The 15,267-nt window shown below is 37.1% G+C and overlaps 1 protein-coding gene across 3 annotated transcripts in view; it reads left to right on the top strand.

The window, feature by feature from the left end:
* Nucleotides 1–15,267, top strand: part of LOC150085771 (small G protein signaling modulator 1-like) — a 744,108-nt gene that overhangs the window by 46,147 nt on the left and 682,694 nt on the right. For all 3 annotated transcript variants that reach the window (XM_090374245.1, XM_090374244.1, XM_090374243.1), the window contains exon 4: nucleotides 13,175–13,337. In XM_090374245.1, the coding sequence (XP_090230371.1) occupies nucleotides 13,175–13,337 (163 nt within the window). The remainder of the gene's footprint in view (nucleotides 1–13,174; nucleotides 13,338–15,267) is intronic.

The following is a 15,267-nucleotide window of genomic DNA, read 5'->3' as shown; positions in this document are numbered from 1 at the left end:
CAACGAAATTGAGAGTCTTCTAGATGATTAGAAAATCCACTACACTATTATTATTATGGGGGACTTCAATGCTAAGGTTGGAAAAAGGCAAAACAGCGCAGAAAGAGGAACTATAGGAAATTTTGGAATTGGTGAAAGAAATAAAAGAGGTGAAAGACTTGTGGAATTTGCAGAATCTCAAGGACTGTCAGTAATAAACCCTTTTTTCAAGAAAAGGGTGAACAGAAAGTGGACATGGAAGAGTCCAAATGGATTACCAACTAATGAAATCGACTTCATCCTCACTAACAGAAGATATATTGTGAATGATGTTACCGATGGAAGTGATCACAGAATGGTAAGATGTACACTTGATATAGATGTAGGAAAGGAAAGGAAAAAACTGACTCGAGTAAATAATACAAAGGTCTTTGAGATAACAGAGGAGGAGAAAAAGCAATATGTACTGGAACTTAAGGACAAGTTTGAGCTTCTGCAGACTGCTCAGGACCAAGATATCGACGAGGAATATTTCAGAAAGTGATAAAGCCCAAGAAATCTGTAGGGAAACAGAAATCCAAAGAAGAAAAAATTAGTCAAAAGTTAAAATTTGAATTACTAAAAGTAACAGAAACACTTGTCATGATGAACCGACGACGACAAATGACGAGCAAGAAAAACACTGACAGGGAGAAAATTGAGTATACTGAGTTATGCAAAGCCATTAGAAAGAGACTCAGAGAGGACATAAGAAGATTTAACACAAGAAAAGTAGAACAAGCATTAAGGGAAAACAAAGGATTTAAATCAGCAGCCATGAGCAGTAATACAGAAAGACAAATGATACTGAAACTGAAGAATAGCGATGGTGTACTTATAAACAGCAGAGAAGGCGTAATTCAAAAAGCAGAAGACTACTATAGAGAATTATACAAGGAGCGAGGGAATGATACGAGCAGTGGGGAGGATGGATTGCAAAGTAGCAACACATATGACATACCCGATATTCTTCCTGATGAGGTAGAACATGCATTGAAGAAAATGAAGAATCAGAAAGCCCCGGGGGAAGATGAAGTTACTGTAAAGTTGTTAAAATTGGGAGGAAGAGACATAACACAAAAACTGGCAAGGCTCTTCACAAAGTGCATTAGAAAAGGTGTGACGCCTAAGCAGTGGAATAATGCAATCATAGTTTTGCTGCATAAGAAAGGAGATAAATCAGAAATTGGAAATTATAGACCAATTAGCTTGTTATCCCACATCTACAAGTTGTTCACAATGGTCATTACTAACAGATTAGAAAGAATACTTGAAGAGAATCAACCGAAAGAGCAAGCTGGCTTTAGGACAGGATTCTCAACTATGGATCACCTTCACGTAATATCACAGCTAATGGAGAAAGCAAATGAATATAAAACACCATTATGCCTGGCATTTGTGGATTATGAAAAGGCATTTGACTCCATACAGCATAAGGCAATGTTTCGGGCACTGGAAAGACAAGGCATAGATACCCCATATATTATGATTTTGAAGAAAATATATGAGAGTGCTACCTCCTTTATTAGACTAGACAAAGACAGTAGCAAATTTAAAATCGAGAAAGGAGTTCGATAAGGAGACGCAGTATCTCCGAAGCTGTTTACTGCTGCCGTTGAGGAAGCTTTCAGAAGATTAGACTGGTCGCAGAAAGGAGTCAATGTGAATGGAGAGTACCTAAACCACTTACGATTTGCAGATGACATTGTGGTCATAAGCCACGATCCCAAAGAATTAGAGGAAAATCTTAATCAGTTATGCACAGTTAGTAAGGATTTTGGACTAAAGATGAATATGGCTAAAACAAAAGTAATGATGAACAAGTATGCCACGGAAAGGGAAATAATGATTGAAGGAGCTGTAATTGAAAAGGTGGAGTCATATACTTATCTGGGACAAGTTATTAGCTGTAATAATGATAAATGGCTGGAAGTCAAGAGAAGAATAAATTTTGGATGGATAGCATTCAGGAAATATAGTCACATACTGAAGAGCAATATCCCAGTTTGTCTGAAACGTAAAATAATGAATCAACGTATACTCCCCACCATGACTTATGGAAGTGAAACTTGGGCACTCACCAAAAGAATGGAAGAGAAGCTGAGAACTACACAGCGAAGAATGGAATGAATTATATTGGGAATCAGACTGTTAGATAAGAAGAGAAACACATGGATTAGGCAGAAAACTCAAGTAAAGGACATTCTTATCAAAACTAAAGAACTAAAATGGTCTTGGGCAGGACACATAGCTCGAAGACATGATGACAGATGGACTAAGAAAATAACAGAATGGTAGCCAAGAGGAGCTAGAAGAAAACCTGGAAGACAAAGGCGGAGATGGATAGATGAAATTCATGAGTTTTTGGGTAGTAAATGGATGGCCAGTGTTCAAAACAGAAGGAACTGGAAAGTTGCTGGAGAGGCTTTCATCCTGCAGTGGATTGAAAATGGCTGATGATGATGTTATTTATTTTTTTTTTACATTTTTTTCTTCTTCTTTTTATTACTATTATTATTATTATTATTTTTTTTTTTTTTTGGCTGGTGCAGAATAAGCCATAGGTCTATTCCATGGAATAGACCATGGAATCTCCATGGTCTCCAAGGAATAGATCATCGACCAAGGTCTATTCCTTGTACCATGTGCCGTTACTAATACCATCTCTTCATCGATGTAATTTATGAAAATGAGAAACAACAGTGATCGTAGCACTGATCCTTTAGGGACCCCACTCATGACATTACTGCAATCTGAAGAACATCCATTAATCACAACCTTGTGCCTTCTGCCCTGCAGCCACCCAGTAATCCATCTTGGAATCTTACCAGTAATCCCACCCTGTTAAAGCGTATATGGTAATCTCTCATGAGGGACTGAGTCAAATGCTTTGGTTAAAATCCAAATACACTTTTTATGTCGAAATTAGCCCTTAAATCCAGGTCATGAGTAACTGTGTCAAAATAGCCTACTAAGTTAGTTAAGCATGATTTACCCTTAACAAAGCCATGTTGTGTGTCCTTCAGAATGCCATATCTATCTAAATGTCATGAATTGCACTCTTAATCATTGCCTCTAAGATTTTTCCTACCACTGAATTCAGACAAACCGGTATCTAGTTACCATACCAACTTCACTCTTAGAACCGCTTTTATGTCTTGGCAATACCTTGGCACTTCTCCAGTCTAAAGGAATTTCCCCTGGGTCCACAGCGGCAGAGGCCCTCGTAATTAACCCCAATGGTTCAATATATTATCTGGCGCTCTTCCTCGAAACTACCGGGTATATGTCATCTACTGAACTCCGGGAGCTTTACTTGCCTTTATTCTAAAAAGTTTTTCTAATAAACAATCGGCTGTGATTATGACATCACTCTTATGGCTCAACCTCACTTGCACAGCCTCTTCTCAGCATGAATGGTCTTTCTCTCATCAGTAATGACCGATGCAAAGTACTTATTCAATTCTTCCACAACATCAGCTGGATTATCCAAGACTTTCCTCACACACCCAATGCACAGGGATCCAATCTGATCAGCTTTCTTCTTGGTTTTATTCATATACATGAAAATGACAATGGTTCCTGTAATTTGAACTGTGTTGTTCCTGATTCCTGTAATGTGATGTCATCTGATTTGTTAGTAATGATGAGGTTAAGAACATTCTCACCTCTAGTACTTTCTCTAACCTTCTGGTACTAATAATAATCTAGTTTTTAACTTCTATAGGGGTGCTTCTCCTCAGTTTTGCATTAGAACGAACGCTGATTTGCAAGTGAATACAGCTGGCAAACTTTTCTCTGTCTTGTCTCTAGATTATCCAAGCGAAAGAAATGTGTATTTTTTTTAGTCTTTCTTTTTGAACTAGTTAAAAAAAAAAAGGGGGGGTAGCTTAATTTGGGAAGGATTCAAGCAAAATACAATGTCCATAATATTTAATACACCATATTGTGTACTATAGATTAAGAAACCATTTTACACTTGAATCCATCCGAATTGGTGGCATTAACTAACCTAATCTTTTTTTTAACTAGTTTAAAATGAAAGTCTAGTGAAAAAAGAAAAAAAACTTCTTTTGCTTGAATATTTCAACACCAAGGAAAAAGTATGTAAATGCTATAAAGTGGATTACCACAATCTAAAGATGCCATTAAGATCCATGGAACACTGTTTGCTCTGACCAGCTGCAAAGTAATGTTTTTTTTGTGCGAGAGCGAATGTCGTCTGTCAGTGGACTAAAGCTAGCAGGTTGCCATTACAGTATACAGAATCACAGTTTACCTCATTCTAAAGATGTGAAGAAAGACTGACTATAGCTTGCAGGTAATGCTGAAAAAAGTAGGATGAATACAGTTACCTAAAGCCACTGCCCTGCAGGATTAGTACCAGTAATTGGCATTAATTTATTTGAATTCATTAGCTAATTAGTATTAATTAGCACTATTAATTAGGACTAATTTGAATTTACTGGCTCAAAACACAAACCACTTAGATGTAAATAGAAGTAATTAACACAAATTAGCTGTAATCAGCACTACTAATTTGCATAAATTAGTTCCATTAATTAAGACTATTTTGCATAATTTTACTGTCTATATACATAAACCACTTAGAAAGATGTCGTGCACTCCTGTGGTCCAGCAAGCTCACTCTGATACAAACCAGCGGGAGGAGCTACACTTGTCTATCACTCCTTGTCGCAAAGATCCACAGAGTGGTTACCATGTTGTAAAGATTAATCAACGTTAGTCCACAGAGAGCAGTGTCCATTATAACCAGTCTATCTTCTTCCACTGAGCCATCCCTTTATCCATAGCAGTAACTTGTCCTTAATGCCATATCACTCCAGTTTGGACAGCAGTCTATGTGCAACAGTATCAAAAGCTTTTCTGAAATCCAAGTATGTGATATCAAATTTTTTTTTATTTTCGCCTACTTCCTTTATTACTGTATTATAGTATCCAATTAGATTGGCCAGACAATCGTCCCTTAACAAATCCAAGCTGTGACTGCAGTGTAATTGCATTACTGTCTAGATAATCCTGCAATACTTCTTTAACCAGAGACTCCATTATTTTTCCTGGAACAGAAGTAAAGTTAATAGGTTAATTAGTCTTGTCACCTTTTACTCCCCCTTTGTGAATTGCGGCTACATTCACACATCTCCATTCCATGGGGATCTCCCTAAATCCAAATATGCTGTTATAGACATGGGTAAATATTTTGATTACCTCTTTTATTGGCTGCCTTAATATAATTAGATAGATCCTATCCACTCCATGGGCCTTTTTTACGTTTAGGTTCAGTTTTCCTTCCAATTTCCTCTCAGTTGTCACAAAATCATTTACCTCAACCATTGATTACATGTTGATGATCAAGGATCATCAACATGTAATCAATGGACAGTAATCAAATTACTGCTCTTTTTGGACTGTTATTAGTGGTCCCCCAGGTATTGGTGTTGGACCCCTTGTTTTTTTTCTGTATTCATCAATGATATTGATGAAGGTATATCAGGGTTAATGTTCAAATTTGATGATGATACGAAGGTTGGCAGAGTTGTTAATGATAGTAATGACAATAGACTACTGCAACAGGATCTAGAAAAGTTGTGCAGATGGGCTGACAGATGGCAACTGAAGTCTAACATTGACAAATGTAAAGTACTGCATATGGGTAGCAGTTAACCCCAGAGTAACATATCAACTGTGTAGTACTATATTCAGGGTAGTGAAGAATTAAAAGTACCTGGGGGTAATTTTGGAGCCAGCTATGAAGATTTTTGAGTAGTGCAGGCAGGTTGCAGGAGTAGTTAATGGGGTCTTGTCAATGATATATAGGAATTTTGCTAGCAGGGATAAGGAGGTGATTATCCCTTTGTATAAGACAACAGTCAGGCCACACCTTGAGTAATGCATACAGGTCTGGAGGCCTCATTTTAGGAAGTACGTAGACCTACTGGAATTTGTACAGGAAAGGGCAATGAGATTGGTGACTGGAACAGAGTTGCTGTTACCAAGAAAGGCTTAAGTTCTGCAAATTGCAGCATATAGAGATTAGGTATCTGTGAGGTGATCTAATTGAGGTGTATTAGCCTTCAATGGTTTGAGCAAGCTCAACATTGATGGGATTCTTCCTCTTGCTCAGATTACTCACCTGAAAGGACATAAATTCAAATTGAGGAAAATAATTGTAGAATAGATGTGCGTAAATTTTCCTTTAGCCAGCGGGTGGTTGATAGTTGGAACAAACTTTCATCTGTTGTTGTGGAGGTTGAAACTTAAATAAGTTCATGTCAAAACCAGACAAACATTTGGAGTGAATGGATGGGTGAAATGGGAAGCTGTTTTTTTTTTTTTTTTGGCTGATGCTATATAAGCTTGTTTTCTTGCATCATATTCCTTTGCTAATGTTAATATTTAAACTATTCATATAGTGAACCAATAGAATTCATCTCCCTTTTCTTCTGGTGTTTACATAAGTAAAGAATCTTTTCTGATTTTCTTTGTTCTTTTCCAGTGACTTCTCATAATCTTCCTAACCTTATTTGTGAGTTGAACGTAAACTACTTTATATCTTTGTGACCCCATTTCACAAAGGAGGATGAAAGGCTGACACAAGTAATTATAGACCTGTGAGTTTAACTTCTGTTCCAGGAAAATTAATGCAGGCACTGGTTAAAGAAGCACTGCAGGATCATATAGACAAGACTTTAGTTATAGCTCGGACACAGCATGGTTTTGTTAAGGGAAAGTCTTGCCTGACCAATTTGATTGGATACTATGATGCAGTCACAAAAGAACTGGATGCAAGGAATAACTTTGTTATTATATATTTGGATATTAGAAAGGCTTTTGTTACTGTTGCACATGGAAGACTGCTGCACAAATTGGAGCAGTGTGGCATTGTAGGCAAATTGCTGCTATGGATAAAGGGATGGTTGAGGGGGAGAACACAGAGGTAATCAATGGACACTGCTCATCGTGGACTAATGTTATTAGTGGAGTCCCTCAGGGTTCAGTGTTGGGTCCATTGTTGTTTTCTGTATTTATAAATGATATTGATGATGGTATATCAAGCTTAATGTCCAAATTTGCAGATGATACAAAGGTTGGCAGGGTTGTTAAGTACACTACTGACATTATGCTGCTGCAACAGGATTTGGAAAGGTTGAGCAGATGGGCTGAGAGGTGGCAAATGAAGTTTAACATTGACAAATGTAAAGTACTACATCTGGAAAACAGCAACCCCAGAGCAACGTATCAACTCTGTGTTACTACACTGACAGTGGTAGAGAATGAAAAGGACCTGGGGGTAATTGTGCAGGCAGATACGAAGTTCTCTGAGCAGTGCAGACAGGCTGCAAGAGTAGCTCATGATGTCTTGTCAATCATTAGCATTAGCATTAGTAGAAGCTTTTGATGCAAGAAAGCAAGTTTATGCAGCATCAGCCAAAAAAAAAAAAAAATAAAGTAAAATAAATAAAAAAAAAATAACCACTTCCACTTCACCCCTCTGTTCGTTCGAAATACCTGTTCAGCTGAGCCTTAAACTTATTTAGGCTATCAACTTCCACGACAAGGGATGGAAGTCTGTTCCACCTACCAACCACCCGCTGGCTAAAGGCAAATTTCCGCACATCTACCATACATCTGTCTTTCCTCAATTTGAATTTATGCCCTCTCAGGTGATTATTCTGAGCAAGAGGAAGAATCCCATCAGAATTGAGCATGCTCAAACCATTCAAGGCTTTGTACACCTCTATCAGATCACCTCGCTGGTGCCTAGTCTCCAGACACTGTAATTCTCAAAACTTAAGCCTTTCTTCGTAAGAGCACCCCTTTGTTCCATTCACTAATCTTGTTGCCCTTCTCTGTACTCGTTCCAGCAGCTCTACATCCTTCTTGAAATGAGGTCTCCAGACCTGTATACAGTACTCTAGGTGTGGCCTGACCATTGCCTTATACAAGGGAATAATCACCTCCTTATCCCTGCTAGAAAAATTCCTATATATCATTGACAATACACCATGAGCTCTTGCAGCCTGTCTGCACTGCTCAGAGAACTTCATATCTGCCTGCACAACCACCCCCAGGTCCCTTTCATTCTCTACCACTGTTAATGTAGTACCACAGAGTTGATACTTTGCTCTGGGGTTGCTGTTTCCCATATGTAGTACTTTACATTTGTCAATGTTAAACTTCATTTGCCACTTCTCAGCCCATGTGCACAACCTTTCCAGATCCTGTTGCAGCAGCATAGTGTCAGTAGTGTCCTTGACAACCCTGCCAACCTTCTTATCGTCTGTAAACTTGGACATTAAGCTTGATATACCATCATCAATATCATTTATAAATACAGAAAACAATAAAGGATCCAATACTGAACCCTGAGGGACTCCACTAATAACATTAGTCCATGATGAGCAGTGTCCATTAATTACCACTCTCTGTCTTCTCCCCCTCAACCACCTCTTTATCCATAGCAGCAATTTGCCTCCAATGCCACACTGCTCCAATTTGTGCAGCAGTCTTCCATGTGCAACAGTATCAAAAGCCTTTCTAAGATCCAAGCATATAATATCAAATTTATTCCCTGCATCCAGTTCTTTTGTAACTGCATCATAGTATCCAATCAAATTGGCCAGGCAAGACTTTCCCCTTAACAAAACCATGCTGTGTCCGAGCTATAAATGAAGTCTTGTCTAGATGATCCTGCAGTGCTTCTTTAACCAGTGCCTCCATTAATTTTCCAGGAACAGAAGTTAAACTCACAGGTCTATAATTACTTGTGTCAGCCTTTGATCCTCCCTTGTGAATTGGGGTCACATTTGCACATCTCCAGTCCATGGGTACCTCCCCTGAGTCCAAGGAAGCTCTCATAATTATGGCTAAAGGTTTGCTTACTTCCTTTGCTGCCTCCTTTAATATAACTGGATAGATCCCATCCACCCCAGGTGCCGTTCTTGTGTTTATCTTCAACAATTTCTCCTCCACTTTACTCTCAGTTATTACAAGATTCTTTAGCTTACTGCAAGAGTTGAGTACACCTCTGGCATTCCCCTCGCTGAATAACTCCTCATGTGTGAATGTCGATGCAAAATATTCATTTAGTTTATTAGCTACCTGAGCAGGGTCATCAACAGTTGACCCATCGATATCAACTGGACCAATCTGATTCATCCCCTTCCTTCTAGAGTTTACATAAGTAAAGAACTCTTTGCTGTTTTTCTTCGCATCCCTTGCCAAGGATCTCTCGTAATCTGCCTTCTCCTGCCTAACCTCCTTTGTAACTTGTTTACAGATCAACTTGTATCTATCATAGGCTTCTGTGTCACGTGTTAATTTGTATGTATCCCATGCATTTTTCTTCTCTGCCATATGCCTCATTAGTTCATCTGACATCCATTTAGGCCTAAACCTTGAACAATATTTCTTAGTTGGTATGTAAAGCCTAGTAGCTTCCAAGATAAGTTCTTTGAATGCTTCCCATTTTGAATTTGCTGTTGGTAACATCATCAGTTGATCCCACTGTATAGAAATTAAATACTGTCTCAGTCCATCGTAGTCGCCTTTACGAAAGCAATACCCCTTCCCTTTACCACTAATGGTAGTTACCTCTTTGAGTAACTCCCACTTCAGAACACTGTGATCACTGCCACCTAGTGGTTCATTTATCTGCAGATTCTTAATGCATGACAAATCACTACTGATAATCAAATCAAGAGTATTACTCCCTCTAGTTGCCTCCCGAACATGCTGATGTAGAAAACAATCATCCAATAAATCCACAAAAGCCTTGCTAGTGTGTGAGGGACCAGCCCCCAAATTCCAGTCAGTATCTGGGAAATTAAAATCCCCCATTATAAGACTCTCTGATTTACTGGCCCACTCTATTTCTCTGTACAGTTTCTTATTATACTCATCAGAGTCATTAGGCCTATAGCACACTCCTACTCTCAATTTTGATCTCCCAATGCTTATGTCACACCAAACTGACTCGACACTGCAATGTCCAGCGATGTCGACTGGCTTCACTTCCTTGGATTTTATGTGTTTCTTAACTAATAGCATAACCCCTCCTCCCTTCCTATCCTGTCTATCCTTTCTGTAGACATTGTACTCCCCAAATTCCAGTTCTGCATTCCTTATTATCTGTGTGACCCCACGTCTTTGAAATCCCAACAATATTTGCCTTTGATGTTTTGAGCAATACCTCAAATTCATCAAATTTATTTACTAAACTCCTAGCATTGGTGTACATGCAAGTATACATGCACCTGCTCTTCCTCTTAGCCACCCTCACACAACCCATGTGTTCACTTGTACCCCCATGATTCCCAGCAGTCTCTGAAATATCCTGCATCTTATTTTCCAGGCTGCTGCTCATTCCAATAGAAGGAGTGCAAGAATCACTTTCTCCTCTGCCAGTGGCTACTGTTAATCTATTAGTCCTTGTATCCCCCCAATCTAGCAGTTTTCTGACCCACCTAACACTGCCTCGATAGCATCAGCAAACATTCTTGCAATGTTTGATATACAGGAATTTTTCTAGCAGGGATAAGGAGGTGATTATTCCCTTGTATTAGGCAATGGTCAGGCCACACACCTTGAGTACTGTATACAGGTCTGGAGGCCTCATTTCAAGAAGGATGTAGAGCTGCTGGAATGAGTACAGAGAAGGGCAACAAGATTAGTGAATGGAACGAAGGGTTGCTTTTACGAAGAAAGGCTTAAGTTTTGCAAATTACAGTATGTGGAGACTAGGCACTGGCGAGGTGATCTGATAGAGGTGTATAAAGCCTTGAATGGCTTGAGCATGCTCAATGCTGATCGGATTCTTCCTCTTGCTCAGAATAATCACCTGAGAGGACATAAATTCAGATTGAGGAAAGACAGATGTATGATAGATGTGACTGAGCTGGACAGGTATTTCGAACGAACGGAGGGGTGAAATGGAAGTGGGTTTTTTTTTTTTTTTTGTCTGATGCTGCATAAGCTTGCTTTCTTGCATCATATGCCTCTACTAATGCTAATAGATGTGCGGAAGTTTGCCTTTGTTCAGTTGTTGATTGCTGGAACAGACTTCCATCTGTTGTTGTGGAAGTTGATAGCTTAAATAAATTTAAGGCTGTACTAGACATTTGGAGTTACCAGGATGGGTAAAATGGGAAGGTTTTTTTTTTTTTTTGGCTGATGCTCTATAAGCTTGCTTCCTTGCATTATATGCCTCAACTAATGCTAATTCCAATGTACACCATATTGAAAAATTTCATTAATTCATACGTGCCCCTCACTCTACTTTTAATTTATCCACTGAATGCATCACAAGTAGTCAAACTAATACAACAAACTTATGTGTTTTGAAAAGATCTAAACCTCCTAAAATGTCCACATTAATTTCTCGAATGTGCATAATCTCCGTTCCAATCTCAGTGATATCAGTTTCTGCATACAACCTGCCTTACTTTTTCTGACGGTCCCAGTTATAAGTTGATTTAACTACTTCTCGTCTCGGTTGCCTTAACTGTTTGCTCTGTGATTCCTTTCACTTCAAAAGTGGCACTTCAACCACCACACACCCAACACTGGTGATCTCTTTCTCACCAACAACCATCAAAGTACATAGTCCCTCTGCTTATTCATATTTATCTCTAGTCTTTCTAAAGTAAAAGGATAATCCATCAACCACCAACTCTTTAAAACTATCTTGACGCCTTCAATCTGACTTGTTATCACCAGTATGGATTCCATCTGCTTCTTTGGGTTTCCTTACAGACTAAGTTTCCAAATTCTTCAATTACCAGAACTTGAATTTTTTTTTTGGTTGGAGAACCCTTTTGTGCCCCTTATGAATCTTGTCACTCTGTACCTGTTCCAGTAAATTCACATCCATCTTAAAATGCAGTGTACAGTATTCAAGGTTCGGCCTCACTGTTTCCTCTTTGAATGAGATAATTATCTCCTTGTTCTTCAAATAGGTCCCTGGGGGTTGGGAAAGTTCTGACTCATAATAACTGAAGTGGAAAATACCAACCATATATGATTCAAACTTTATTAACATAATTTTTAAAAATTTATATTGATAAAGTTATATATTAAAATAGAATAAAATTTTGATCTAAAAATAAAATACACCGACAACTGTAAAGTTAAAAGCGATAAAATGATAGATAGAATTAAAATATTTAATATTAAAATATACAAAATATTACAAATTAAAAGTGATATAACAACAGCCATAACACTGCTGATGTTATTTAAGGATATACCATGACAGTCAAGTTTCACTGTTGATAAAGGAGGCAATGGTCTTTGAAATCTGTGGTGTTGTTTTTATCACTTTTAATTTGTAATATTTCATATATTTTAATTCTATCTATCATTTTATAGCTTTTAACTCTATAGTTTTCAGTGTATTTTATTTTTACATCGAATTGTATTCTGTCTTATTTTATTTTTATTCTATTTTAATTTATGTTAATAAAGTTTGAGTCATATATGGTTGGTGTATTCCATTGCGGAATGAACTTTGCCATGATGATGAGTACTACTATGGTATTGCACTACTTTTAAACCAGAAGCTATCTGATGAGGAACCATTTCTCCTTGTTCCTGCTGGAAAAATTCCTGTATATCATTGACAGAACTGCATGAATTTTCCTAGCAACCCATCTGTACTTTTCAAAGAATTTCCCATCACACTGTACCCCTAGATATTTTTCATTCTCCATTTGAGTCTGATACCACCCAACTGGTATGTTATTTTGGGATTAATAATTAAATTATTTATATTAAATTCAAGAACATTGCATAAACAGTTTGTCTTTCCCTTTAAAATTTTGAGCGAAACTTCTAAAACCAAGAAATTTCTGAAAGGTAAAGTGGGTTTAGCTCAGGAGATGCTAAACTGCATTATAAAATCTTCATCTTTGTATCTTGTTATATTAAGATTTATACCTTACAGTTTGTGTCTGTTGATTATGTTATTGTAATTAACAGTATTTTTGAAAATTCTATAATGAACTGAATTTATTAGGACAACTCTGTGCCCCCCCCCCCTTTTAAAACTAAAGATAATAGATTCTATTTTAAACTGATTTTTCCTGTATAGATTCTGTATTAAGCTGAATTTTTTCCCTTTTTTCCTTTCTTATAGCTGCTGTTGATGCTTGTTTGTCTTGTGGCCTGAAGCGACGAGCACTAGGTCTTTTTAAAACCAACTCTACAACTGCTTTGCTCCAGAAAGTAGCTAAAAATTTTGAGCCTGCTGCTGAAATTGCCCGAATGGTTGCAGAAATTGAAAATTTGGACCCTTCTAAGCTAGTATTGGTTTTCTAACAATATACTTTTTCTGAGTGATAGAGAATTATCACAAAAGGCTACTTACATTTATTATTTCATTTCAATATATTTTCTGTTGTACTCTCCAAATGAAATTAAGTTTCAACTTTTAAATAATAAAACAACTATTGTTGTTTATCCCTTTTCAAAGTTATAAACAGTAACAGGATTTTTTTTTTTAATTACTTTTGAGTTTTTATGGCTAGCAGGATTTAAACTCCTAGTAAATGTAATAGCCCTAATACACATTGCAAAATGAACTTTGCTGTGATGATTAGTACTACTATGGTATTGCACTACTTTAAACCAAAGGCTATCTGATGAGGAACCATTTACTGTTAGTTGCAAGGCAGGCTGTCATATCAGTAAAATTTAAATCTCTTTAAATTTTATTATTATTATTATTATTAGCTATATGGTGCAAGGAAGCTTGAGGCTTATGCTGCACCAGCCAAAAAAAATTTCCCAAGTCATCCTGAGAAAAAGAGAAAAGTAAGAAGGAAATCACCAAGAAAGAGAAGACTGATGATATCCATCTCAGGACCCTGGGTGTGCCAAGCCCTTACTCACCAGAAGTTGTGACTTGTGGTTAATGCTGATGTTTGTTCTTCTGCAAACATTGAATAAATTGCATATGTTAGAAAGTTTAAATTTTTTTGTGCAAAAAAAAAAAAGTAGAGGCTAAGAATGTTCTCCCTTTCATTATTTTAAGAACTGCAGTTTAATATTCTGATTATCACTTCCTCTAAAGAGAGAAAATGATGAGAGATTTATTATTAACTCTTGAAAAGATAAATCTTGTGAATCACACTTGCATTTTCTGAATGCCCATATCTGCAACTGCTAATTCTTTGTATTAATGACAAAGCATCTGTCTTGTTTCACTCCTTTTGACCATGTCTCTGTCTCATCATTATAATATTGTTGATTACAAAGAATTTTTCCATAAATATTATTTTTCCTCAGTCTTTTTCTTTTCTACAAAAAATATAGTAAAACTACATTGAAATTGTAATTTTTAAAAATGCCGTGAATTTCTGCTTATTTTTATTAACAAATTGGCCATAAGGTGTGGCCTACATTTTAAAATAGAAAACACAGTCTTGTTCTTTGTAATATGCAGTCATTTCACATACTTTTGGGAAAATATGATGAACCGAAGCCAATTAAAATGTCTTTCAGTAATATGCCTGAGAAATACAGAGCAATATTTTTTTATTAACGTGATTATTAATGAACTGCTGGACTTGAAACTTCATTATGTCCTCCATATTTATCAATAATGTGCTGCTGGGTTGAAGATGCAAAGGACTTGCTCTTTTGTTTCCTCTGACAGAAAAAATTTAATTTTGAATTGATTTCTTCACCGCAGGAATGGTTTATGAATTCTTCTGTCTTCGAGAGATATATAGATATAATCCATAGATAAAAATCACATGGGTTTAATTCAGGTGACATTAGATGCCATGCCTGTCCTTTGCCATACACCTTAGAATAGTGTAAGACAGATTGCTGTATGGAGCACTCTCCCATTGAAAAGTTTTCATCCATGAAAATGCTGTATGCATATAAAAAAGGCACACATTGACCATAATGATACTGAGGCAGATATTACTTGTGAAGTTCCCATTGCAGTGACCCAAAAATGCATCATGCAGACAATCACAGAATACAGTGTCCCATTGTGCATGTAATGGATTGTGAACAATAATATGGATTTTGGGAGTCCAGAACCTTGCATTTTGCTTATGCACATACCCATTTAAAACCAAACATTTGTTTATAATGTTCAGTTTTCCACAGCACTGAATTCTGTAATAACTGACTATAGTTCTTTTGCATATGATAATAGCTGGCTGAGCTGAATTTTGTAAGAGTATGCAAATAGCTCACTGATAAATCTTCCTT

Source organism: Mastigoproctus giganteus, chromosome 5, assembly GCF_048544385.1.
Source record: "Mastigoproctus giganteus isolate SK-2022 chromosome 5, ASM4854438v1, whole genome shotgun sequence".
Taxonomy (NCBI): Eukaryota; Metazoa; Arthropoda; class Arachnida; order Uropygi; family Thelyphonidae; genus Mastigoproctus; species Mastigoproctus giganteus.
Note: the sequence above shows the minus strand (reverse complement) of the source record. Positions and strands in the feature narration are given on the sequence as shown.